Source organism: Meleagris gallopavo, chromosome 11 (genome assembly GCF_000146605.3).
Source record: "Meleagris gallopavo isolate NT-WF06-2002-E0010 breed Aviagen turkey brand Nicholas breeding stock chromosome 11, Turkey_5.1, whole genome shotgun sequence".
NCBI classification, from domain to species: domain Eukaryota; kingdom Metazoa; phylum Chordata; class Aves; order Galliformes; family Phasianidae; genus Meleagris; species Meleagris gallopavo.
In genome coordinates, this window is record NC_015021.2 from 21,636,986 (window position 1) to 21,662,534 (window position 25,549).

Below are 25,549 nucleotides of genomic sequence, written 5' to 3' on the forward strand. Positions count from 1 at the left end.
AATATATATATATATATATATCATTCATGCTTGCCCAAAGCTGGGTGAGGCAGCAGGAATTCAAGCCTCAGCAGCCCACACCCAAACCATCAGTAGATGTGAATGCTCAGGAAAGCTCAGCTCTGCTCACATTCTCTAAGACACACAGGATGGGCACCAAGGACCTTCACAAAGCCACAGCCAGCCAGCCATCTTGTCACACATTCCTTAAGAATGTAGATTGTAATGGCTAGTATTAGAATCCAGGATGGAAAAGACCCCTAAGATCCCCAATGCCACCCACCCCCACCATGCCCACAGCCCTCAGTGCCACATCTACGATTCTGAACACCTCCAGGGCTGGTGACTCCACCACCCCCCATGCAGCCTCATTGCTTCAACTCAAAGTAGAAAGGAACCTCTAGCTTTGGGGATTTGATGACCACTTACAGCACAATTTCTCCTGCAGTCACCAGCATGCTTTCACAGCTCACACTGTGCACCTGGAGGTCACACGCCACAAGGACACCCCGTGTCATTTACTCCACGGCTGCCAGTGGTTGGGTAGAGCGAGAAGGACACAGAGCAGCAGCAGAGATCTCAGGAAACCCCGTTTTCCACACCCCCATAGCACACGCAGGGAGCAGCACTAAGCTGAGACACACGCAGCCCCAACCTTCCTCCCACTTTCTGGATCGCCCAATTCAAACAAGCCTTCACCGTAGACAACCATCACGTCCACTGCATCCTCACAGCCCCCAGCTGCCCCTCTCCGGCCTGACAGAGCCCACCAAGGAGAAGCTGACGCTCCCCCCCCAGAGCCTGCATCCCTTCGGGCACTCGGGGAAGGGATCCCCGCACTCGCGGTGGTTCCGCAGCCCCGCACTGCCCCCTGCTGTCCCCGACAGCGAACAGACGTCCGCGCTCGGACGCCGCCTTCAGTGCCTTTTCACGTTTCTATTAACTCATCTGCTTGTACAAGACGCGAACGTGCAAAGGTGCGGTGCTACGAGCAACGGCTGAATTGTTGCACTCTCTTGCAATCTCAACGCTTCGATACAGCCACGCTTGCTATCATCCTGGAAAATAGCTTCTGATACACCAGCAATTCAGAAATCAACCACGTTTCTTCTGCTAACAACATATGTTTGTGTGCTGAAACAAGTGGTTGCACTTTTACCTGGCTCCTAAGGTGACACAACCAGCTCTTCACAGCAGGTTTAACCTCCTGATTCAAGCCCATTTCAGCCTCATGCCCACCCCACCTGTCCTGCTCTGCAAGCAGTGCCTGATGCTTGCTTGCAAGCCTGCTGACTTCCCACATCACTCCAAGAAAGGGCTCCTGCAGATGAAGCCTTCAGCAGAAACTTTAGGATGAAGCTGCCCAGAACCAGAAAGGAATCTGGTTTTGATACAGGAAAATTGGAAAATCATCTATAGAAACTCACCTGGGCACAAAGAATGAGAAGTTAGCCCAGCAAAGGCGACTCCTACCTTGAGACCCAGAGCTCTGCTGGTCACAGTTATGAGCACAAATTGCCCGTTTGCCCAACAATAACCAGTCTGTGTGCAGGTACAGGATGAGAGGCTCAAGCCTTCGGTACCACCTCCAGCATTAAGAGCTGCAGAGCACCACCTTCACACCTGCTTGTTTTTTAAATAAAGGAAGCAGAGACACGGCTGTTTGCTCCCAAATCTGACCAGCCTAACCTGCATGCTCCCCATGAACACACTGAGCCTCTCTGCAGCTTGCAGCATGAGCTCAGGAGGAAGCAAACAGATGGACAGTGACTTATCATGGGAGATACTTGGATCAGCAACTCGGAAATTTGGATTTACCCAAAGAAGCAAGTTAGTCATCCAAACACAGAGATACACCCTAGGGAGAGGAAAAATCTGGAGAGCAATAGAGCTAAACATGAAAAAAAATAAAGAGGGCAGGTATGCAGAAAGTAGCATAAATGCAGCTATAAATTGAGAATGAGGAAAAGAGGCAAAACAAAAACAGGTGTGCACCGCTCAGAAGTAAATATTTGTTGTGTGACTGCATTCAAAGCAAAACAAAAGAAAAAGATGGAGATGTTAGAAGTAACATGTGTTAGTCATAATGTCAGCAAAAGCACCTAGAAGGCAGCACAGCCAGGAGAAGGCCATTATACAGCCCTGTACATCAGCAGTGGTATGTAAAATTTAACATATTAATGTTCAGAGGATAAGGCTTAAATTAGAGAGGGGTTCAAGAAGTCAGAGAGCACTCTCCCTCACATAGCAAACGGCCTTTCTGGAGTCAGAAGCACCTCAGGTGGAGCAACCTTGCCAAGGTAGAGGATGGCCAGGATGATCTCATCATCGTTCATGTCAGGGCTGTGTCATTGTCTTTGGTTTGCATTACAGATTGCACGTAATGCACAGCAGCCAGAAATAGCATATGCACAGCAGGCCCTCCTCCTGGACCCCACTGCTCCGCACCTGCCCAGAAAAAACCTTTGCCAGATCCACAGATGCAAACCCAGGCAAGTCAGAGCCTACTTCTTGTTCAGCAAGAGGACACAGTGGTAAGGAAAGGAGATATTGATGGCATTTACCCTTTGCAGGAGGAGAGGAAGAAAGGATGAGCTGCAGGAGCATCAAGTGCTCTCTCCAGGAGCACGTCAGACACCTGGATCACACCTGGTAGTGAGACAGTTACAACAGCCCCTGCTCTGCTGCCATCCACTTGGAAAATTATCAGGGATGAGCTGTTCATTAGCCTGGTGGCTCCATGCCACCTGTCTGAACAGCAATAGCTTCAGAGCTGTGAGTTTACCTGGACAACAGCACCAAGGAGAGGCCAAAGCAACATCCACGCTGGCATGGTTTGAATAGAGATCTCAAGCTTTTATCTTCAGTTATTGCCAGATGGAAGAGGAGGTGATTACCAAAACCAACTCATTATTTTGATCAGTGTCACCATTTAGTAATTCAAAGAAAAGATTTGTCACTGTATTTTTTTTTTTCCTCATTACTGTGGAATTATTTGAAGGACCCTTAAAGGCCCTCAGTCCCACTCCTCACAGTGCACAGGGGCACCCACAGCCCCATCAGCACCCAGAGCCCATCCCCACATAGTGGGTGCCTGCAGGGATGGTGCACCCACCTCTTGGTTAGCCCATGCAGTGCCTCACCACCCTTAATACATGGCCCATTGCATGTTTGACCACAAACTAGCCTCTATTGCCATTTTCCTCTCATGTCACATACAGTTGGCTGCCTGCTGATTTTAGGAGCCTGAGCACCAGGAATCAGAGGAGCAGAATGCACAGGGAAGGAACCCCATGCTCTTGCCCCAAATACATGCAGAATAGCCCCAACCCTTAGCCTGCTGCATAGGCATTTTATTCCCTCCTGACACACCAAGGGGTGTCACAGGAGCATTGGTGCCAGAAACGACCAGAGAATGGGAGTGCCAAAGCATTAGAAATATTTCTGTTCTGAAGCCATTTCCAGCCCAAGCAGTAGGCATTGCAGGGCCTAAGAAAACATGCTGCCCCACTTAATTCTATTTGAAATCTGTTTCCTAGAGGTAAACACGTGAATAGTTGGAGCAGAAGCTCTCATCACCAAGAACCTGCAAAATAAAAAAAGTCCATTTCTTTCTATAAGAAATTCTGCAGCATTCTTCAACATCCTTTGCCAAAATCAGAGGCCAGAGCTGAGCAAAAGCTCGCTTTCCTTTTGTCACCACTGTAGCAGAAGGAGCAGGCATTAACCCTCTTCTCCCCATTAATTATCCAGGAGAAGCCAATCTAATTACATACCAGCAGCCAATGGCCAATTCTTTCGGCATGAGGGGGAACTGTGAAAAATCACCCCCTCCCATTAACTTCCCACACAGTACCAGAAGAGCAAAGTTAGAAACCCACCAGTCTGGAGACATTTCCTCTTCTAATTAACATTTTAATGGAAAGGTGAGGCCTCACCACTAAGTGCTGGGAGCAGACAGAGCTGTGCACATCCAGAGGGTCTCTAACTCATAAATCCATTGACCCATATTCATTGACCCATATTTTTCACATTTTATGGAACTATGGGAACACTGCCGAAAGACTCATTTGCAGCCATGTTAATTATACTTTCTATGGGGAAGCAGAGGAATGTGCCACAAAGAATCTCTTGCAGCTGCATTTGTGAGACAGTTTAAGGCAGATAACTGCACACTGGACAGACCTGAAGTCTTCTGGCAGCTGAGCTCTGGGCACTGTGGAGGCCATGGGCAGACCCTGACATCTTTGGGACACTTACAAAAGGTGTGAAAGCAGTACATCAGAGGCCTTCAGCCCATCCTGTAGCAGAGGAGCAAGGCTGAAGCTGTATCAGTACTTGAGAATTAGGAAAAGGAACAGCAGCACTGGCAAGAGAACTGCTTAACTTCAAGAGGAAAAGTCAGAGGAGTGTAGGGTTTGTTCTCTCCCCTGAGGAGCACGTGGGGCTCTATAGCACAGCTCACTGAGCCCTGCAGAAGTGCACCAAAGCTCTGAGCACAGCCTGCCCTCAGGTGCTGTCAGAGCTGTGCACAGCTGCACAGGCTGCCTTGGGCCTTTCCAAATTGACCTTTCCAGATTCCAAGGCAGGAAACATCAAAACCAAACCACGCTCTGGTGAATACTCCATGCAAATCCTTTGCCTTTACTTAAGTTCTTCTCCATAACCCCAATCTTACACCTCTAAAGCCAATTTACTGGTCTGTGTTATGCAGCTGAATACCAAGAGATAAAAGGCAGGAGTCAAAATGGAAAAAATAAAAATTAAGCTCATGAAAGCTATTGTTTTGTTCATACATTTTATTTTTCCATCTAAAAGGGAACAAGCACTGAGACCATAAGGATAATAGACATATTTATTGACTAGGCTGGCGCCCTTCCAATACCAAACCAATGAACAATTATGGCAGATAAGCGTATTAAGCCAGCCCCATATTTGTGAGGATTCTATAGCTTTATAAATTGTTATTTGTGTAAACATCCATTGCCCCACACCTAGAAACACCAGAGTAGTATACACAGGCACTGTAAAACAGTAGCTGCAAGTGAGCCGCAAGCCAACTTACAATAAGCTTCCAAGCTCACTGCATGACCTTGCCCTTCAGCAAACATGCTTTCCAGCTCCTTCTCCCCACGTGGGGACTCAGCACAGCTCGTTCTCTGGGCAGCTACGAGCTCCACAGAAGTGGCTCTGCCTTACCAGTAACTGGCTTTGCCATTGGAGAGCAGTAGTTGTACCCCCAGGGGTACAATGGGGATTTGATGCTCACTGTTGAATGAGCATTTGCTAAGGGGAGCCAGCAGCACTCCTTATTACTGGTCATCCTTTCCACTTCTTTTTCCTAAGAAGTTTTCTCACTTTACTTGGCTAGGATGCACCCACAGATCGAAGGTGTAAATAAACCCAATACAATTAAGCACGCTCCCGACTGCAACATACCATGGCTGGTAACAGAACCAATCACTGATTTAAAGAAAAAACCTTTTTCATAATAACAGTTCAAAGACCACAGCTCTAGGATTTTATTTTTTCTTTTTTCCCCCAATTTCAGTCAGAGTCCAAGTGTCTCAGACTTGGAGCAGATTAAACTAAAAAGGATTAGCCAACAGAAAGCTGTTTCTGTTTCCACCCATCCTCCGTTTTGTCTGTGGAAATAAGAAGTTTCAACTTTCACCCCAAAAACGGTGAACTGTAAAAGGAATACAGTATGAGAAGTCCAGCTGCAGCAAAGTTTTGCCCCAAGATCTTTTTCATTCAGGTAGAAGACTCCCACTCAGAAAGAATTAGCTTCCAGAAGACAAGAACAACTCTAAAGAGTCATTGAAATGCACACAGTGACTCAAAGTTATACCTAAAATAGCATATAATACACATATCCAATTCTCAACACCTCCATGGAAGACCATAGCTCTTGTTAAACCAGACCCTGTAACACCATGCAAGAGTAAACACGTTTCGTCTTGAAATTAAATCACTGTATTGTGCAGCATTGGGCCATTCTGAAACAGTTTCAGGTAATATTTCTGAAACTCTGGTCTCAGAGGTACAGCTTTGCAGATAGGGCACATAAAACCATGACAGAGCTCTTATTGGGAATAAGTAATAGTGGCTACATCTAGAAAACAATACCAGCCTACACACGGCTTGATAGATACCCCTATTAAGAAGCTCCACATTTTGTGAGCACACCAGATAACTGGCAGTGATCATGCTGTAATCCATTTTAATTCACATTGAAAGGCAGTTTTTCACCTTCTAAGTGAGATTCTTTTTGTAACCAGGTAGCTACCAGCAAAGTTACAAGCCTCCAAACAAGCAAAACATATTTCAGCTGAAGTAGGAGTATTATATTGTTTGCAAACATATTATGAAGTCCTGTCTTAAAGTCATCAAAATGCATCCATTTTCACCCAAACCAGCACGTAACAACACACATTTTCTTACCTGGCTGCTGCCTAGGATATGGTACATTAACTTCACAGGAAAAAGGGCCCCACCACGTGTTCTGTACTCCAACACAAAACCATCCACGCCTCCTTCATCAACCAACAGGGCAGCCCTGAATAGTTGCAAGTGGCTTTTATTCTAGGGCAAGTTGAGCTTGCCAGCTGAGAAAAACAAGCTGCAGGTGGAGGCATTCACAAGCACAGAGCACCTGGAAGGCCAAAACAATAGTAAGAAGAACCAGAATGCCCAGGTTATAGCCAGGTTTGGAGGATAAGGACAAGTTTACAGCAAGATTCAAGGTTATTTGAGGCATTCCCCATCTTCCTGATGTCCTAGGTCTTCAAAGCCAGGCTGGATGTGGCTCTGGGCAGCCTGGTTTGGTGGTTGGTGACCCTGCACACGGGAGTGGGGTTGGAATTGGATGATTATTGTGGTCCTTTTCAACCCAGGCCGTTCCATGATTCATGCAGAGGTCTGGGCTATCCAGCTTAGGGTTTAGGGGCATTTTTGCTATCAAGGTACCCAAATTCCTCTGTAGATTTAGCCCTCAACATCCTAATGGACAAAGCAGCCGCTTTTTACGGCCTTATATCAGCTTGGAATGATCTTTCTTAGTTATTGAAAACAGCTGCTCTTCTGATTTGCACACAGCATTTATTTTATTTCGTGCTAGGGTCAAACTGCTTCACTGCAATGCAGGCAGGGGACACTTAGTTTTACAAAATAAATCTGAACTAAGTGGTAGTTCAAGTGGAATGGAACGAATACTTTGGCATTTGTAGCAACTGTACCCAGTGTGACAAAGCGTACCCTCAATCTATTCATTCTCTGTTGTTCTGATGTGGCATGAAAACTGAGGAAGAGCCTATGAAAATTAGGGGATTTTTGTCACCTCAGAACTTCCCTGGAACAGTTTGTTTCCATCAGGAGCTGTTGCAGTAGAACACTTTGCTGGAGCACAACAACAGGGGGAATAGAAATACCTACTAAAAAATAAAGGGAAATAAAATAACCCTTTTCAATTGAAAATGGCTTGGGTGAAAGTTAATTCCGTTTGATGTTCAGGATAAGTCCTTCTCTAAAAGGATGTGTGTTTATCTAAACCACCCTTCACTATGCTTAGCACGGGTTCAACTCTGCATGATACTTGTTTCATGTACCCTAATTAAATGTGGGAAAGAAAAAAAACCCACAACACTCATTTCAAAATAAGCAAGGGATAGATGTGAACATGCTTTGAATCCAAAGTAGTGCTGGCAAGGCAGACCCTGAGATACTTATGCATATGGAGGAGCTATGTGTTATTTCAGCCATTTTTCCTGCATGCTTCTCTGCCTTCCCAGTCAGGGTTTCCAGCAGCACTGCCTCTCACTGGCATTAAGCTAGTGGCAAAAACAAGTTCAGATTGCTGTCACAGACCTCCCATATTTGTTATGGGGCTGTGCTGTGAGCATCCTCTATCCTTCCTCGAGGTCTGTGAGCTCAGACCTTTGAATTGCCTCCAGCTGCTCCTCTTAACCTGCTCTCAGGGCACATCCATGGGATTCAAGTGGCCCAAAGGCTCCTCATCTTGCTGGATATATCTTATGCAGAGACTTTTGTAACGAAGTAGGAGCTCTTCCAGCTCGTGGGGTGCTGCTAGCTCTTCCCCAGACAGCCAAGCAATTAATTTACGGAAAGGATGAGATCTGATTAGATTCTTGAGAGACCCCGAATTATTGCATTGCTTTCTCAGGAGCATTTGTAGAGGTTATTTATACAAAAAGTGTAAGAAACTGCAGTAGGAGAGGAGAAAATTGCTTGTCAGATGTCCATATACCACCATCTGTTACAGAGACCGTATGAGAAGCAGCGTGAAGGCACAACAAAAGAATTAAGGGTGTTGTGACAGCAGGAATCTGAAATTATTATTATAACTTGTTGTTTTTCCTCAATATTCACCAGCTGCCAGGGAATTCATAAACTGAAATCTGCATCTTTTATATACTTAGTACTCTGAGTTTGATCCACATAGGAACTAACTCAGATTAAGCCCCAAATTAAGTACTGCCTCCGACAAAGGCAATACGTCTCACATTTGAATTGCTGATACTGAAGCAGGGCTGAGAAGCTGATGAACTGAAGGACCCCTTACGTTTACCAAGTAGATAGGATCAGCCTTATAAAATTGCCTTGTTTTTTATCTTAAAATTTAACAGCAGTTCTCCCGTGTTAATTTTCTCAGAGTACATAAAAAAGTCTTAGGGACGTTTCATGTTGGTGCCATGGGAAAAGAAGACACGAGGGACATGATTTACGATGGTATTCAAATAGCATATGGAAAGCATGATGGCAATTTAAACAAGGAAGCTGAGAGCAGTGGGAATAGCAACCCAATTCAATGCCTGCGTTGGGGTCAGACCCGGCATTCATCACATCATCGCTGGGGAAATGCCCTGGGCTCCTGACTGCTGAGAGGATGAGAAAATCCCGTTGCCACTGAATGCTAATTATGGGACTTCAGGTTTATTTCTAACCGAACAAAAAGTGATCAGAACAATTTTGTGTGCCATATTTAACACCCCAGAGGTGCTGTAAAGCTCTGTCCGTGTGCTTGTAATGCTGCAGGATTTGTGTGAGTGCCAAAGCTGCCTCTCGCCACCTCCCACATTGCTCCCAGCAGCCCAGGGCTGTTCCAGCAGCACCAGTGGAATCACCAGTGGTTCAGCAGCATGGCCTTCAGAGCAGCCTAATGGCATGGACTGAGCATCTCCTCTGCTTACTTTTGAAAGTTAAGAGCATGTTTTCCCTTCAGGAGGTATTTTACACTGATCAGACAGACTCGGTACTCCCTCAGATAAACTTTTATGTCATTAACGACCAAGTCTAAAGTACTGCATAACACTGATTCAATTATATAATACCTTTACATCTTTACGTGTGATCTGAAGGAACTCAGTGCTCACGTTTGTTTTGGATTCGGCTCTATGAATCAAACTCTACAGCCTTTAGCACGCCCATGACCTTCCAGTGGTTACCAGTACTGATGTCCAGAGGACTTTTGATCATGCAAGGATTGCTGGAGCTGGCTTAATTAAAATTTCAGTTGGATAATGAGCTTCAGCATGTAATTTGTAATCAAGTCCATGATGTGAAGCCCCTTGGGTTCCCGCTTTCTCTCAGTGGTCACTACCTGCACAAAGGATGTGCTGCTTCTTGGGGCCTCTGGTTAAAATTAATCACTATTTGACAAGTATATTTTTGTAACAAGATCACAAAACCTAGGAATTAAACCAACCGCATTGCCAAACCAATGCTCATATCTCAAGGGTGGAGAGAAAGGGACATTCCTCAGTAACGGCTTTACCCTTTATATCTAGAGCAGGACCTCAAAAACGTCTGGGTACAGAAGAAACCCTGTGAAGATGCTGTCATCCTCAGCACTGACATAGACCCCATTCCAGTCCTTTGCCACCTCCAGCCACACCTGGTCGCCCGCACTCAGCTTGAGGATGGTCAGAAAGGAGGCCTGGTCGATCTCCTGCCCATAAAGCGTCTCGCGGGTTTTGGCCACCTTCCTGCTGCGGGCCACCAGGCTGACACGGGCTGGACGCCCTCTCACCGTCAGCTGGTAGGCGAAGACGTAGGCCCCGGGCACGCTGCAGTTGAATTTCCCAGTGGCAGGGTTGTAATCGTCCTGGTCGTTGTACAAAATCTTGTCGAATCGGATGGGGACGTTGGGTGGAGGGAAGGGCTTGGACAGCCCCGCGCTGAAGGCCGATCTCAGGAGCTTCGCAGCATCCCCACGGGCACCCTTGGCCCCACGGGCACCTTTCCTCCCCGGAGCCCCTCGCCCCCCCTTGCTGCCCGCCACCCCCTTGGGCCCAGACGGTCCCGTCACACCAGCTGGGCCCAGGTCCCCTTTGTCACCCTTACTTCCTTGCTCACCCTTTTCTCCCTGCTTTCCCTCAGCCCCCTGAATGCCCTCATCCCCCATCTCTCCTTTGCTGCCTTTTTCTCCCTTTGTCCCACCTTCCCCTCTTTCCCCCTTCGGACCTCTCCCCCCCGGCTCCCCGCAATACCCTTTGTCCCCAGTGTCCCCCTTCTCCCCTTTGTCACCTTGTTCACCATCCACCCCCGGGTCTCCAACATCCCCCCTGTCTCCCTTGTCCCCTTTGGTGCCATTCTCACAAGTGTCCCCTTTGGACCCCTTTTGTCCCTTCAGCCCAGGGAAGCCATAGTTGCCCTTATTGCCTTTTACTCCAGCTTCACCTAAAACAACGTTGGGGAAGAAAAATGTTAAAGGCATCAGTACTGGAGTTTTTGGAGATGGAGAGGCATCACCAGCAAAGGGAAAGTCCAACACACTATTCCATGTTACATACCTTGCAGCCCAGGCTTGCCTGGATAACCAGGGCTTCCACTTGCTCCTCTCTCGCCTTGCTCCCCTTTGCCTCCTAGGACATTCCACCATGAATATGTCATTAGCAATACAGTCTGTAGCACAGAAATCATTATACAAAAAGGGACTGGTAGCATTTTGCACGTTCCTCAGCACGGTGAGAAATGTTTGTTTCCAAGAGTTGCCTTCACAGACCTCAGCTGCATCTCACAGCACTAAACCTCAATGCACAGACAGCTCTATGTCACCCTAAAGTTGGATTTCTGCCCCTAAACTTCACCTCACTGGGAAGTTATTGTTGTAGGGTGCTGCAAGATGGAGAAGACACTTCTGCATTTCTCGTGTCAGAATTGCCAAACAATTTTCCTACAGTGATGTGATATCCAATGAGGACAACAGCATTTGTTTCCCAATGAGAAGTTAGCCTGCTTTACCTCTTTCCCCTTTAAAGCCTTTTGGACCCTGAGGTCCCGGAGCTCCTGGCAGACCTTGCAGACCGGCATCTCCCTTCTCCCCCTTAGGACCTGTAATGTAATCACATCAACAAAACTATCTTAGTAACTCAAAGGTTTAACTATTTAGAGAATATTTGAGATAACAGCTAAGCAGCATACCATCAAGAGATGGATCAAAGGAAGCTGTTTCCATCCCCCTGGTAAGAGCTGGCTGTTTTATTTGCTGTCATACAGCCATGCAAACTGAACGTGACATGAGCAGGTTTGGCCCGACCCTGCTCCCTGTCTGCTCAGGCACCATAGCTGAAATCTTGCAGGGACAAAAGGGAGAGGAGTGGTGGGGCAGAGGGGCCTCCGCTGAGGCTACGGGGACGCCCTGGTCCAGCACACAGCTCCCCAGCCTTTGTTTTCACTGCTGCAATCCCCAAATCTTACCCTTTGCATTTTGCTCTTGGTTATCGTTCGGCATTTTTAAAACCAACTTTCAGCTGCCTCAGAGCCGCAGGGGCTCAGGCATTCATAAAACATCAGAAGTAATCTGCCTTTAATATCTGAGCACATCTAAGGAGCTCCCCTAGCTTCATAATTTCCCCTCTCTTTAAAAAGAATTAAATCTGCAAATACAGAAGTAGTACTGCACGCTGCACAAGCAGCAGGTGGGAAGGCGTGCATCAGTCAGCTCCTTTTTTTGTAGCTTTTCATCCACCTGGGGATGCAAGGCTGAGGGCAGCCTCCAGCAGCCCCAGCTGTCACCACACAACCTGACTGGGATGAGAACTTCTCCATTCACACCACGAGCACAAAGCCTTCCGCAGCCTCCCGAGCTATGGGAGGTGAAAATCCCTTGAGTGCGTTGTATTAAAAATTATTTTGTCATTTTTACCACCCTCCCTTGGCTGAATAGTTTCTGGCTCCAATACAGGCGCTATCAAAGCGAGCATTTGCAGACTAATGCACTATTCATTATAACAGCATTAGACTTCAGCACTCTATAGCTACGCATTTTTCCGCAGCAGAATAAAAGAGACAAAATCCTGCGAAATGATGAGATAGGCTGTGCAGAGCCACTTGGTGCAAGAGCAAATAATTCTGTTCTGGTTTGCACCTGGAGGGCCCGGCTCCCCCGGCAGCCCCTGGGGTGCAGCAGCAGGAGGACAGCAGTCACAGCAGTTGAAGAAGAAGTCAGCAGCATCCAGCGTGTCGTTCTCAAATGGGAAGAGCGTGGTGGCCGCTTGGAATGCAGGGCTGGAGGAAGGCAGCTGGGCCCTGCCTGGGGCTGCAGGGCCAGGGCTTTTCACTGCGTCTGGGGTGAAGGAGGGCATGGCGGCATCTGGCAGCTGGAGCGGCTTTGGCTTGGTGAGCATCACCACCGGGGTCACCTTTGGGGCTGCCTGCACGGCCACCAGCAGCAGCAGCAGCAACAGAGATGCTGAGATGGCCACCGGTGGGCTCCGCATGGCAGCTGTGGGGAGAGGTGGACACAGTCACCAGGCATCCTGCACTCACTGTCTCTTCTCTTGCACTTTCCATCCCTTTTTATTTTTTGATCCAAACCATCACCCGCTTCTCTTTCATCATGAGAAATGTCGGCCTCTCCCACCACAGCCAAACTACTCACGAGACGTAAGAACAACAGCAGTGCAATCCCTTGGGGACATCTGTCCGATAGGTGACATTAGAAAGTCTCTCTTTTTATGGAGATGAGTAGAAAAAAATAATAAAACCTCCTGCCTGCTCTTCACGCCACCCAGCTGAGTCACAGTCACCCACTTGCATTGGCTGGAAGGGCTCCCAAAACGGGACCAACAGGAGCTGTGGTCACATCTGCTCTGTATACACCATGAGGAATAATTCAGTAATGACTTACAGTTAAGCAATTGGCCATCATAAAACCTACACTGTAATAGAATAAATTAAAAAAAAAATACAAAAAACTAAAATCATTAAGTGTTCGTAAGTTATCACATCAGTTTTTCTCTTTGCTACTGGCTGAGCTTCCAGACTTGCACTTCCTTGAAGTGTAAACTTTCAGGTCCATTCTTTTTAAAGAGATGGTTTAGCTGCACCAGAAAAAAAGAAGCAAGCAAGGGTTGCACTTTTTTTCCTATACCTCTCAGATGACTTGTCATATAAAACATCTTTGTTTCTTTCTTATTCCTGTAAATACAAACAGAACAGACTCCCTTTCTTGCTCAACGTGTAACCTAATCTTCCTCTAGCAATGAAGGTGCTTGGTTACATGGAAGAGCTTCCAGGAGAAACAGGGCTGTCCCTGCCATCCGGAGAGCAATAGGAGGTCCAACCCAGCTTCAAATATTTGCCAGATTAGAAGCTTTCCATCTTAAAGAATTCTGCTATAGAGGAAAGGATTGTGATTATTTTTTTTTTCCACATAAAAGTAGTCCCCATGAAAAACTGAATTATTTAGTGGCAGAGCTGTTAAACAATCCACAAAAAAATGCCCGTTGAGCACTGTTGCCTATTGCTGCTGTTTGACCCACTCTTCACTCCGCCAACTCCAGGAAGGGATAAATTATCATATCTCATCTCCATGCATGTCTCACTGCACAAGATGCACTAGGACAGGACAATTTTGTTGCATTTGTCCCCAACCAGCTCCTGATAACCTCCCCTTAAAGCCTGGTTGATGCCAGAGGGAAGGGATAAAGCAACCCAACCCCAAACCTCACCACCACGATGGGAACAGCCAGTGCCAGGGACCAGGAGTGCCATTCTGCTTCCAGGGAGAGGCAAAGCACAGCACTGCAGGGCCACAGCTTTGGAGGAGAAATGGTAAAGCAATTTCAAGGCAGAACCAATCTGCATTTTACTGCTGGAAACCACTTCTGCAACAAGTTGGAAAACCAGATACTGTCCTGTTACACAGCCGGATTGATGGACTGCCAGCAAGTACTGGAAAAACATAATTAATAAAAAAACCAAAGCTCTGTCTGCTTAGAAAATAAATTGCTTACAGCAAGGAATTGTTAGACAGCTTTTCATTACAAAGGTCAAGCCTGATCCAAAAATATATATATAAACTTTTTTTTTTTAAATAAAGCCAATGTCTGGGAGGTTTTCATTGTATCAGCTCACCAGCAGTGATTCTGAAGCCATCCATTTGAATCCTACCAGCAGGAAAGTCTATTATTCCCACTGCATACAGAATATGAAGAATTCAGCTTTTTAAACAGCAGTTGAAAACCCAGATCTTCCTGTAGCTCTGCATTCATCACAGGCAGTAATTTCCCTCAAGACAAATCATACAGTCACTCTGTCCTAAATTCTATGAATTCAGTGCAAATATCCCAACTGAAGACCAACTGACCATCTGGATCATCCCCTACCTTGTACACAGTCCCGCTCTCAGGATGACCTGCCCTCAATGGAAATGGTGTCCTTTGATGAAAGAGACTACCTTATTTTGGAGAAAATCTGTTTTATTTGAGTGAGTGCTGCTGCTGTGGCCAATGAGAGCTCGCATGGTTCAGGGAGAGGGGGTGGTTGGTGATGTCCCCTGAAAGGACCGGGGTGACATCGATATCTGAGGAAATTCAAGCACTTTCCCCAGGCTGGGACGCTGCTCTTCAAATGGGACTTCTTTGGTTCTTGAGACAAAAAAAAAAAAAAAGGTTTTTCGGAGCATTAGGAGACTCTACTCTTGCCAAAATGCTGCATGGCCACAGTAGCGCTCAATCATCAGCTCTTCTGTAGGTACCCAAAGCAGGAGGGTTGCTGCAGTGCTGTTCTAAACCTTATCAGCCCTGATCAGCCCTCTGCAATTAATTGATTATCTTTCCTGTTCCCTGGAAAACACAACGCTCCCTCCTTTCCCCATGACACCAACACGGACCATGGTTTGTTCTGAGCTTTCCCAGCCCCACGCAGGGTGCAGTGAGACACAGGAATGCGAGGCTGCCCTGCCTTGTCTTGGTGAAACACGAGCAAGAAAACCACCTCATTCAATTGGGCTGAATTTACTACATACCAGCACACTCAGAGCTCAGTGCCGGACAAAAAAGGCTGCTTGTTTCGGCCAGGCTGCAGAAAACAATCAATTCTCCTTTAATAGAAGCTGAGGGAATTGTAAGCCTCTGTGATTTATTTGGAACTGCGAAACTACCTTTTCCTGCACAGTGGTCTACAGCTTTCAGCAATAAAAAGTTGATTAAGGATAGTTTATTACTGAGCATAGCGGGCTGGATTGATTCACCATCTTTTCAGACTGTTCCAGAGAAATCAATGAGGAGTTTTGCAGAGCTGCTCCGCGCTGGACACGTGTTTGTCGCAGCCCCCGCAGCCTGCTGCTCCTCATTGGATCTGCTGACCACAGAGTTCAGGTCTGGAATTGAAACAGTTATTTAAAAACAAATTAATAACCATTTTCGATGTCGTAATTGGATTCAGTGTGTTAAAGTGAATTTCAAATCATTGGGTCTTCAGAAATTAAATTTCTGGCAAAGCTGTAGCCTGGAACTCATAAATCGCAGACAAAAGGCATCAACACCAGCCTGTGCATGAGACCTAAGTCAAGGACAACACTCAAGTCCCAGGCAGCTGGTGTAAGCCTGAACCATCTCCACGTTGGTGCTACAGCCGAGGAAGAAGCAAACAGCCTGAAATCTCCCAAATCATAGCATTGCCAGCAGCCATTTGGGTTGGCACCCTGCAGCCATGAGATAAAAAACCATGAGCAGCTTGGGAACCAGTCAATCTCTTTAAGAGCTCTGATTCAGATTGCTGGGGGACACCAACAGTGGTGGAATTCAAGGAGTTTGAGTCTTGGACTCATTCTCATTAAGAAAAGGTCTCTACATGAACAACTCTTCCCTACCAAATCTCCAACAGAGCACTTCTCAATTCGAGGCCATTGGTGTACCAACAACATTGGGAGCCTTCTGCAGAAGGGTCGAGCTGTTTCAGCAGAGATCTGAGTCTCCAGACAAAACCTGTCCAAATGGGTCCTGTCATTAACAACTGAGGTTACACAGTGGGGCAAAATTAACCATTTTTAACCAAGATTATTGCATTTTACAGTGCTGCCTCCATATTCACCAGAGCTGCTCTTTCAGGGACTTCAATCTGATGCCATATTCGCTGCACACTACAGCTTAAGCAAGAAATTCCACTTTAATCTTGGGTTAGAGTATTTCCTTGAACATCTTGAATAGTAGCAGCCTAGAATACTATTAGTAGATTATGTGACAACTGCAGGTTTTAAAATTATACAGTGCTTATTTAGGTACTGAAGCAGTTTGGAAAACTCATAGGTTGAGAGTGTAAATTAAGATTTAACACTAGATTAATCACTTTGTTTATTCGGGGCTCTAGAATCTACATTTCAGTGATATAAATGATGCATGTGGTCCATTAACACTCCTTCGAAGTACATTTCAAGCAGACTCCTAGCTTTGCATATTTGCAGATAACTGTTTCAGACTGAAATTTGCAGAGCTGACAGTGGAAAAAGGCTGTGGCAGTGCTGCTGATAGCTCCAGATGTGACCTCCAGCCATTGGTAAGTAGGGCTGGCACCTGCTGATAACTACAGGGACACAACAAGCCTCTCCTGGGGCTTGCCAAAGGCCAGCATGGGGGTTTATAGGAAGCTTCAACTACCATGAAGCAGCTCCTCACAGAATCATCATCCTCACCAGCAACTTATTTCTGCATAGGAGAGTTGCTTCTAAACTAGTGGTGAGCTTGGACAAGGCTCTGATGAAATATAGAGCCTGCTAACTTTGGAAACCCACATGGTAACCACAGACAAACCAGCAAGGATAACTTTGCAGAAGAAACCTGGAAATGCAGAGGAGTAAGAAATCAGACCTTGGAGGTTCAGCTCCTGTCTCAATGGAAAGGCAGGCTTGCTTGCTGGGTTGGCACAATACAAACCCAAAGCAGAGCAACACCAGGCACAGCAGCCTCCTGATGTTTATGCCACCAGGTGCCAAACAGCACACGCACAACAAAGCACATCTGGTTTGCAAGCCAAAGCACAGAGTGGGAAACATTAATTACAGGCCAAACTATTCCCTCTCTCACCCTTGCAGCCCCAGTGCCAACTCCCCACCGTGACCATGGTCAAGCAGGCATGCCCAGAGACCCTTGGCTCTCTCCTCTCTGCACCCCAAGTTACTTATGGAAGAAACTGAGCTACTGCTCACATAGGATTCTAAAATGTTTGACCCTAAAATAGAAATACTGCTGCAGGAGTTTTCATTGGCTACAAAGGGAGAAAACTATAATTGCATTTAGTGTTGGCGAGATTCAGATATCAAGGGGAAAATAAGGCTGGAAAAAAAAGAAAAAAAGAACCCTGCATCATTCTATGGCAGTGTACCCCACAAGCTCCACTCCACGTGTTGTTTGCAATTTCCTGAGCCTGCTGCTTGGCAGCACAGCTACACCTCTATAGAGATTTATTGCAGTTTAAGGCATAATGGCTGGAAAGGTCCAACAGCTCCCATTTCACAAAAATAAGCGTGGAGGGAGTTATTTAAGAACTGTAAGAACTTCATGATCCCTATTACATCTTATTGAGTCAATCACTCTGAGGGTTCCTAAATGTATATTTAAGCTATTGCTAACATGCACTCATGTGAGAGAGGGGAATCGCAGCCCAGCACTGCTTGTGGCTCCTCGGGCTGAAGCTCCTATGCTGGTGCTGCTCTCTGTGGCTCTTTTTGAGATCAGATTGCCCTGCAAAAGGATGTGCTTTACCATAATCAGCTCAGCTGCAGTGGTCCAGCTCCAAACCAGTGCAGGGTCTCCTTTGTCACCACTGTACAGATGCTTCCACCTAAGAAACACATCCATTGTGTTCCTTTGGAAACTGGAGCAGGCCAGGGGTAGAAGCGATCAGATTTCCTGGTCCCCTGTTTCACCCCGCTCTGCCTTTGTGCTCCAGCCTGGGGCTGGCACAGAACCCTGCTTCCCTTCAGTCTGCTTAAAGAAAAAGGAAGAAAACCATTCTGAATAGCAATGCCTTTGCTCATAGCAAGCGATGGGATTGTTTCTCCCTGTCCCTGCAGTGCCAACTTGCAGGAGAGATGGTATCAGTTGGTGGGGCCATGCTCCCTGGAGGCTGTTCTGCCAGCACAGAAACTTCATTCCTACCCACACCTGTGGATGCCTCTGAATTCCCAGGGTTATGTGCTAAAATGAAGAGCAAAACCCATGTATGTTGTGCAGCAGTTAAAGAAGCATGGGAAGGTCTCCATTAACCATTTGCAGCTCATGCGCAGCAGTAGATCCTTTCTGCATCCTTTTGAAAATTAGATTTATTTTTCTTTAAGTCTCCCTTTGCATGCATAAAAAGCATCTATGTCACTCAGGAAATAGACCCCATAGCTCTGCATAGCAGGCCATGTGCTGCCTTTATGCTTCCTCATTGGAACGTCCTGCAGATGAAGCAGCCACTCCACTCCTTATGGTGTATTATATCCCAGCATTGCACGTTCTGAGATGAAACAACCCGAAAGGATGTATGTTCTGCATAGAGCATACTGCAAGCTGGCAGCATTGCCTGCTGTACAGAGCCTGCTTTGCAGGTGGGCTGGGCTCGATGATCTCTGGAGGTCCATTCCATCCCCTATAATTCTGTGATTGTTTTTAAACTGGTATCAAAGCGATCCAAAACATCAGTTCCTCTCAGACTCCGTAATTTCCTCTATCTCACACGGGCTCTGAATGATCCGATAAACATCGCACTGACCTCTACAAACAGCCACGAGCTGTGAGTGACTTCGTTAAGCAAAGCCCGGAGCCGGTGAGGCCGGCACAGCTCGCTCCGCGCATCCCTCAGCACACAGCTTAGCCGTGCAGACACGGCTGAACCGCTAGAGAGCAACATCGGCCCGTGTTTTCCTGCCTGCCCTAACGCAATTTCGCTCCAGCCGGGAAAATGTTCACCTCCTCCTCTGTGCCGGGTCCCTGCGCGCACCGTACCGCACCGAGCCGCGCATCCCGCCCAGAGCGCATCTAAGCACCAAAGTCCAGGTTGTAACATTCACCGCCCAATATTCAAATGCAGTGCTTTTGGTTTTCGGAGCAAGGAAACAGTGAGCTCACAGCACTGGTGCAGCAGTTCCCAGGTACGAAAAACTACCATCAGTTTGCACAGATAGATGAATTTCCCCTGTCTGACCGCCGGACTCCTAGGGGGCTTTTCCCAATTCCGACAGACACCGAAGGCGGATGCCGGCATCACCAGCAGAGGGCAGGTGCTGGGTTTTAAAACATTATATTCCAGCCCTGTTGAGCAAGCCCAATATTATCAGTGATTACCCAATTCTTTCAGCAACCACGGAGGGTCCCTCTGTCTCCATTCGCCTGCCGCGTTCCCTTCTGAAAGGCAGAAAATAATTAAAATCGGGGGGGGGGGTGCTTTTTCAAAAGGAGGTGTGCTATAGAGAAGCCTCCGTGTTGCTGACCTGCAGCTTCTCATGGGATTTATGATATTTAGTATTCTTAGAGCTTAATCTCCTAAAACCTTGCGATTGCAGAAAATAGCAGATTTCATTTAGAAAAGTCAGCTCCAAGCCCTGTGTGTAAAAGGCTCAGACTTGAGGAGGAAAATGACGATAATCCTGAATGTAATTGCATTTAACCTTTTCCAGTCTTATCATTTGAGAGGAAATGAGTCGTGGCTTGGGATATTTAAGGGGTATCAACCCAGAAACTACAGCCAGAGGAACACAGAGGCAGCAAGCTGTGTTTCTGATCACCTTACCCAGGTAACCAGCAATTGGGTGAGAGGCGCATGTTGTGCCAGGGGAGGGTCAGGTTGGATGTTCATAGAATCACAGAATGGCCTGGGTTGAAAAGGCCCACAATGCTCATCCAGTTCCAACCCCCTGCTGTGTGCAGGGTCACCAACCAGCAGACCAGGCTGCCCAGAGCCACATCCAGCCTGGCCTTGAATGCCTGCAGGGATGGAGCATCCACAGCCTCCTTGGGCAACCTGTTCCAGTGCTTCACCACCCTCTGGGTGAAAAACTTCCTCTTAAAATCCAACCTAAACCTCCCCTGTTTTAGTTTAAAACCATTCCCCCTTGTCCTGTCGCCATCCACCCTTGTAAACAGCTGTTCCCCCTGTTTACATGCTCCCTTCAAGTATTGGAAGTATATTAGGAAATTTCTTCTCCAAAGAGCAGTGATGCAGTGGCACAGCTGCCCAGGGAGCTGTGGGGTCACCATCCCTGGAGATGCTCCAGAACCACAGAGATGTGGCACTGAGAGATGTGTGCAGTGGGCGCAGTGGGCTGAGCTGGGGTTGGAGTTGGTGACCTCAGAGGTCTTCTCCAACCTTCATGGTTCTGTGATTCTAAGAGGTGGCAACCCCTCTCTATCCAACACAGCTTATCCAAAGTCAAAGCGCTTTAGCAAAACCTCTTGTCCTACCCATGTTATTCCATCAGGAACACTGCAATCATCACCTATTTGAACACCGGCCTGAAACTACCCAAGTTAATGACCCTCTAACGACACAGTGTGCTTGCAGATCTCTGCAACAGCCGGCTTTACCTCACAGAGCTGCTCATCCCGCTCCCCATGGCACAATGCTACGTCGGGGATATGTTGCAACTCCCTCTGGAAATACAGAACTGGAAATGCAGAACTGGAAATATCTATTTTGCTTTAGCCTGAACTCTCCATTGCCCTGCCAATTTTGTAATAGAGCAAGGTTGCACCACTTGAAGTCACGGTGTTTTAAAAGGAGGGTGCTGCAACCTCGTAATCCCCAGAGCAGGCAGAAACCTGGGAATGAAATGGTCTGTGACTTGTGGTGGACTCAGAACTCGAGGTGGTGGTATTTGCAATGTCAAAGTGCCCCAGGAGAGGGAGAGAATGTTTTTTCTGACATACAAACTAGATGTGAAAGACTTCGGATCAAAACTAAAGTCAGAGGAAAGATTCCCACCGATGTCTTTGGAACCAGCTCCTCGTGCCCTGCAAGGTGAAAATTCACCACCTTAGAAACACGATGGTCTGTGTAAGAGGTGTGAGACAGCACAGCAACACGGGCTGCCTCATTTCACACCACAGCCTGCTCCAAAAGGCAGTGAGATGCTCGTGGGGTTGGCATCTCCCAAAAAAAGCAAGCGCTCACTGCTGCCTGTGCAGAGGACTTTCCTGAGTGAAAGCATCCCATGTCAGGCAGGGTTACACTGCACCCACCAACCTTGTCCTTGTTCCATGGATAGTTTTCCTCATTTCCCCTGGAGGTGCCATGGGAGGAGCACAAAGCTCTTGTCCTCCTCCCCTGCTCCTCACCCTGCAGCAGCAGAGAATCTTCGACAGAATAATGTAGGCAAATGTACAATAGTAATAAATTAATATTATAAATAAATTATAACACGTACTTGTTGGAGCTCCTGAATGGCAGCAGAGGAATTCCTTTCCTTCTCTCCTAGCAGGCTTTGAAAAGAGAGATCAAAACCATGCCTCGGTAGGCTGGAAATCAGATGGATTTCCATGGCAGTAGCTGCTGTCTGTGAGGTGATGGAGCCTGCTCTGGGTCCCAAGCGCAGTGAGGAGCTTTCTCACATGCCAGACCTCATGTGAAATATAGCACAGTTTTGTGACCAGCATTGAAAGACAAAGAAGGGTGTTCTCTGTCTGCAGGCATAGCATTAATGGAGTGAGGATGATGGGCCAGAAGGTGGGAAAGAGAAGGGTAACACAAAAGGTTTCAGAAATTTCCCATAGGAAACTGGTACCAGAATGAGCATTACTCACACAGCTGGCTGAGCTCCTGTGGCATTGGGAAAGAGCACGAGGAGATGAAGCAGATAGTGGGTAGAACGGCATGTGTTCCAACAGAAGTGAAAGCCTTCTCCAGCAGTTGGGTGCTACCCAGAGCTGCACACCCAGCTGGCACTCCACGCAGCCGAGCACAGCTTTCCTCTCCAGAGGGATGCATTATAGAGGGATGCATTATGCTCCCAAAGAAAAGTTTTCCTTTCCAGGTCCTGCCAATGAGCTGATTATTTAGGAAGATGTCAACCAGGGATGCCAATGCAAACAACGGCTTTTCCATTAACCCCTACGGAAAGAGATATTTCTAATCCACAAATACCCACACCTGATGTCTGAGTGAGGGTTGGGCGTGGGCATGCTCAGATCTTCTGTAGGTCATTTACAAGATTAAGGTTCTAACAAAAGATCACAAACTCGCTTACACAGACCATTACACTGGCTGTAGCAATTTAGTATTGTCAAAGGGATTCATCAGGAGCTCGTCGTGATATGATCTGAATCATGCAGGATTACAGATTCTGCCCAGCCCTGGTACTCAGCGTTGATTAATACAACCTTCTAATTATGCCTGCTAACAGGCTTTGGCATGGCACTCAGCCCCTCTGCTCCAGCCAGGGCACAGGCAGGACTGCCCAGCTGGAATCTGCCCCATGATACTGATGTTTATAAGGACAATGAAGGGATGCTGCATATAAGCAGTTTCCCATGCAACTTCATTTCTGACTTTCTGTGCTGGAGTGCTGGCACAGGGACTGGATAGGAGCTGAGGGCTTCTCCTTGGAGATCTCCAGGAGCCACCCAGGCCTGGGGCTGGGACCAGCTCTGGGGACCCTGTTGGAGCAGAACTGGGCTGGAGGGACCCAGGGGTGCATCAGCCCCCTGTGACTCCGTGATGTTGTGCCTCTGTCACACCAGACCACACATCCCACCTTGCACAAAACCCCAAGGATCTGCACCATGGGGCAGGATCAGACCCAGCCCTGCAGTCACCTCCCCACCAGTGCCCAGACAGGTGTTCATCTAAACCCAGAGCAGAGATAACCACCCACAGCCCTCACACTTATCCCATGGGGGTGATTGCTTTATCTGAGCTGTCCCATAAATAGATAAAACGTTCTTCTCTAATCTGTGGGGCTGACTTTGAGCACAGTTTTGTCAGGACATTTGCCTGCAGGATTTTTGCTTCTGTGCTTCAAGTCAAACTCTTACCCAAATAAAACTGCAGGGCCTTGCCCGTGGATTAGCAAAAGTCACCACCTGCAGGAGACAGGTGCACAACACTCAGTGGAGCCAATAAAATCATCACCGTGGCACTCTGATACACTTGGTAAATATTTGCCATCCGAAGTTTGCAAATACCAAAGGAACACATAGATTATGGCACAAATTCAGACAGCTAACAAACGAAGGGCTTTATTTTTGGAACATTCATCCTTTTGTGACCTCAGAGTTGCCCTAATCCTTAAAAAGCAGCCTCAGAGCTTGGGGGCTTAAATCAGGGGTGGATGAAGGCAGGCAGATGTGGGTGAAATGATGTGCAGAAAACAAGGCATATAGACGGTGCCTGAATCCATGCTGACTTTGGCAGGAGCCACTGCGGGAGGGAGCAGCAGCAAATGGGATCAGCAAACCAGGCCAGCAAAGCCTGGTGTGCAATGCTCCCCAGCCCTGTGGTGAGCACTGCAGACTCAGGACACATTCAGAGCACCATTTTGGCTTTATAAATGCTCTGCTGGCCTTTGTGGCAGGTATGCAATGTTTCTGCTGTCTCAAAGGAGTAATCTTCAGGATGTTTCCTGCAGGAGCGAAAGCCAATGCTTAAATTCTTGGCAATAATTAACACAAATCCCTGGTGGTCAAACGAGGAAGGTAGGAGATCTTCCAGAGCGCTAGACAAGGAAACAGACCAACTTCTTTTTATATACTTCATAAATTCATGATTGTGCTATGACTTTTGCCATGCCAAGAGTGTGACGCATTCTGAAGCTTTGGGTTCAATGAGGTTCAGAACGTGGTGACAGTGACCCCAAGGAAGGTGGCAGCTAGGTCTGCTTCTGCAAGTATTTCTGAGGGAAAAATGAGGGATACCCACTCACAAAATACATGTTGTACTGAGCTCCATCCACCCAGGCACCAGGCTTCTCCCCAAGCTGAGCTGCCTGCACACACTCCATGCAGGTTCCTGTGGTTCCCTGTCACCAACAAAGCATCTCTGCTCTGCTTTGCGCTCAAAAGGAGTGCATCTATTTGTTAATTTAAAACAAAGCCTCTGCGTAAGTATTTTTAGGATCAAAGACTAAGCCAGCATCAGTTCTGCAGTCAACATCCATAAAAATAGCAGCAGGAGAAAGAGGCACTGTTCTTACTGCGTGAGCTCAGAAGGGGAGCGTCGCATCCTGACTGCCCCTTTGCTGCCAGCACTACTTTGGGCAAGCACCTCTTAAAGATACTAGACCAGGAAAGAGCGTTTTTAAAGCACCATTAAAATGTGCTCAAATGCAAAAGGACAACTCCCATAACAGTTGTTACATTTGGCCTTTGAAACAGTTTGTGTTCCTTTATGGCCTTCAGCAGACACAGGTCTGTGCCCGAGCGGCAGCGGGCGGCCCCGCAGTACTGCAGGTCAGCCCATGTTCTCTGGTCCCATTGGCAGCCAGTTGATGTCATCTTGTAATGCAGCCCATGTTGTTGGATTTTTCAGCTCCCCTAGCCCAGCTCATCCCTCTGCCCGGCTGTGGGAGCTGCCTGACAGCGGATAGGGACAGGTCACTGGCAAGGACCTGGCACAGAGGCAGCCCCGCTCCCAGCAGCATCTGGGACAAATTCTCAGCACCTCCTTGTCCTACCTGGGAGCTGAAGGAAGGGGTTTTGCCCTCAAAATGGAATGCAAGCCACCTGGCAATGGAGGGGGGCACCAGAAACTACATTGGGATGCCCCATCTTCAAAGCCACTTCAAAGCAAAACCCATAACCTTGAAGGAAAGGATATGTTCTTAATGCCATTCTTTTATCACACAGTGACAACTTGGAGGATGGGCCCTGTGAAATGAGAACTGCCACTGCTTGGCTCAGTGAATGAGGTTGCACCCGGTGACCCGTGCCAAGGGGAGCAGTCAAGATGCAATCTGCTATTTTATTCCTCACTTGTACTGTGAATTCAACTTCAGTAGCTCTTTGGTAGCAAGCAGGACACTCAGATACACTTTTTGATATTGAGGGGTGAATAAACTCAGGAAACCTAAACCGCCTGTATTGCAGCATTGTGTACTTCCCAGAATTTCAAAGTCTTGTGCATACTTGCTCACTCATCTCTTTCTTTTCTGGAAACACCTCTTCTGATACACCAGCATAATTTCCCTCTGCGTGCCCAGCACGCAGCTTCCTCGCAGCCACACTGAAGCACACTATAGCGTTCAGCTCTCAGCCCCTTCCAGCCGCAGCCTGAGCTGCGTTAGCAGCCTACGAACCGCAGCAGCGAGAAGCAGCAGCTGAACGCCGGCCCG

At 47.3% G+C, this 25,549-nt stretch overlaps 1 protein-coding gene across 1 annotated transcript in view; it reads right to left on the reverse strand.

The window, feature by feature from the left end:
• Positions 1–12,740, reverse strand: part of OTOL1 (otolin 1) — a 26,494-nt gene extending 13,754 nt beyond the window's left edge. Inside the window, exons 1-4 of the mRNA XM_010716972.2 lie at positions 12,389–12,740; positions 11,263–11,352; positions 10,812–10,883; positions 6,445–10,698 (exon numbers count right to left, since the gene is read on the reverse strand). Coding sequence (XP_010715274.2) covers positions 9,803–10,698; positions 10,812–10,883; positions 11,263–11,352; positions 12,389–12,740 — 1,410 coding nt within the window. The 3' untranslated portion in view covers positions 6,445–9,802. The remainder of the gene's footprint in view (positions 1–6,444; positions 10,699–10,811; positions 10,884–11,262; positions 11,353–12,388) is intronic.
• Between the last annotated feature and the right edge of the window lie 12,809 nt (positions 12,741–25,549).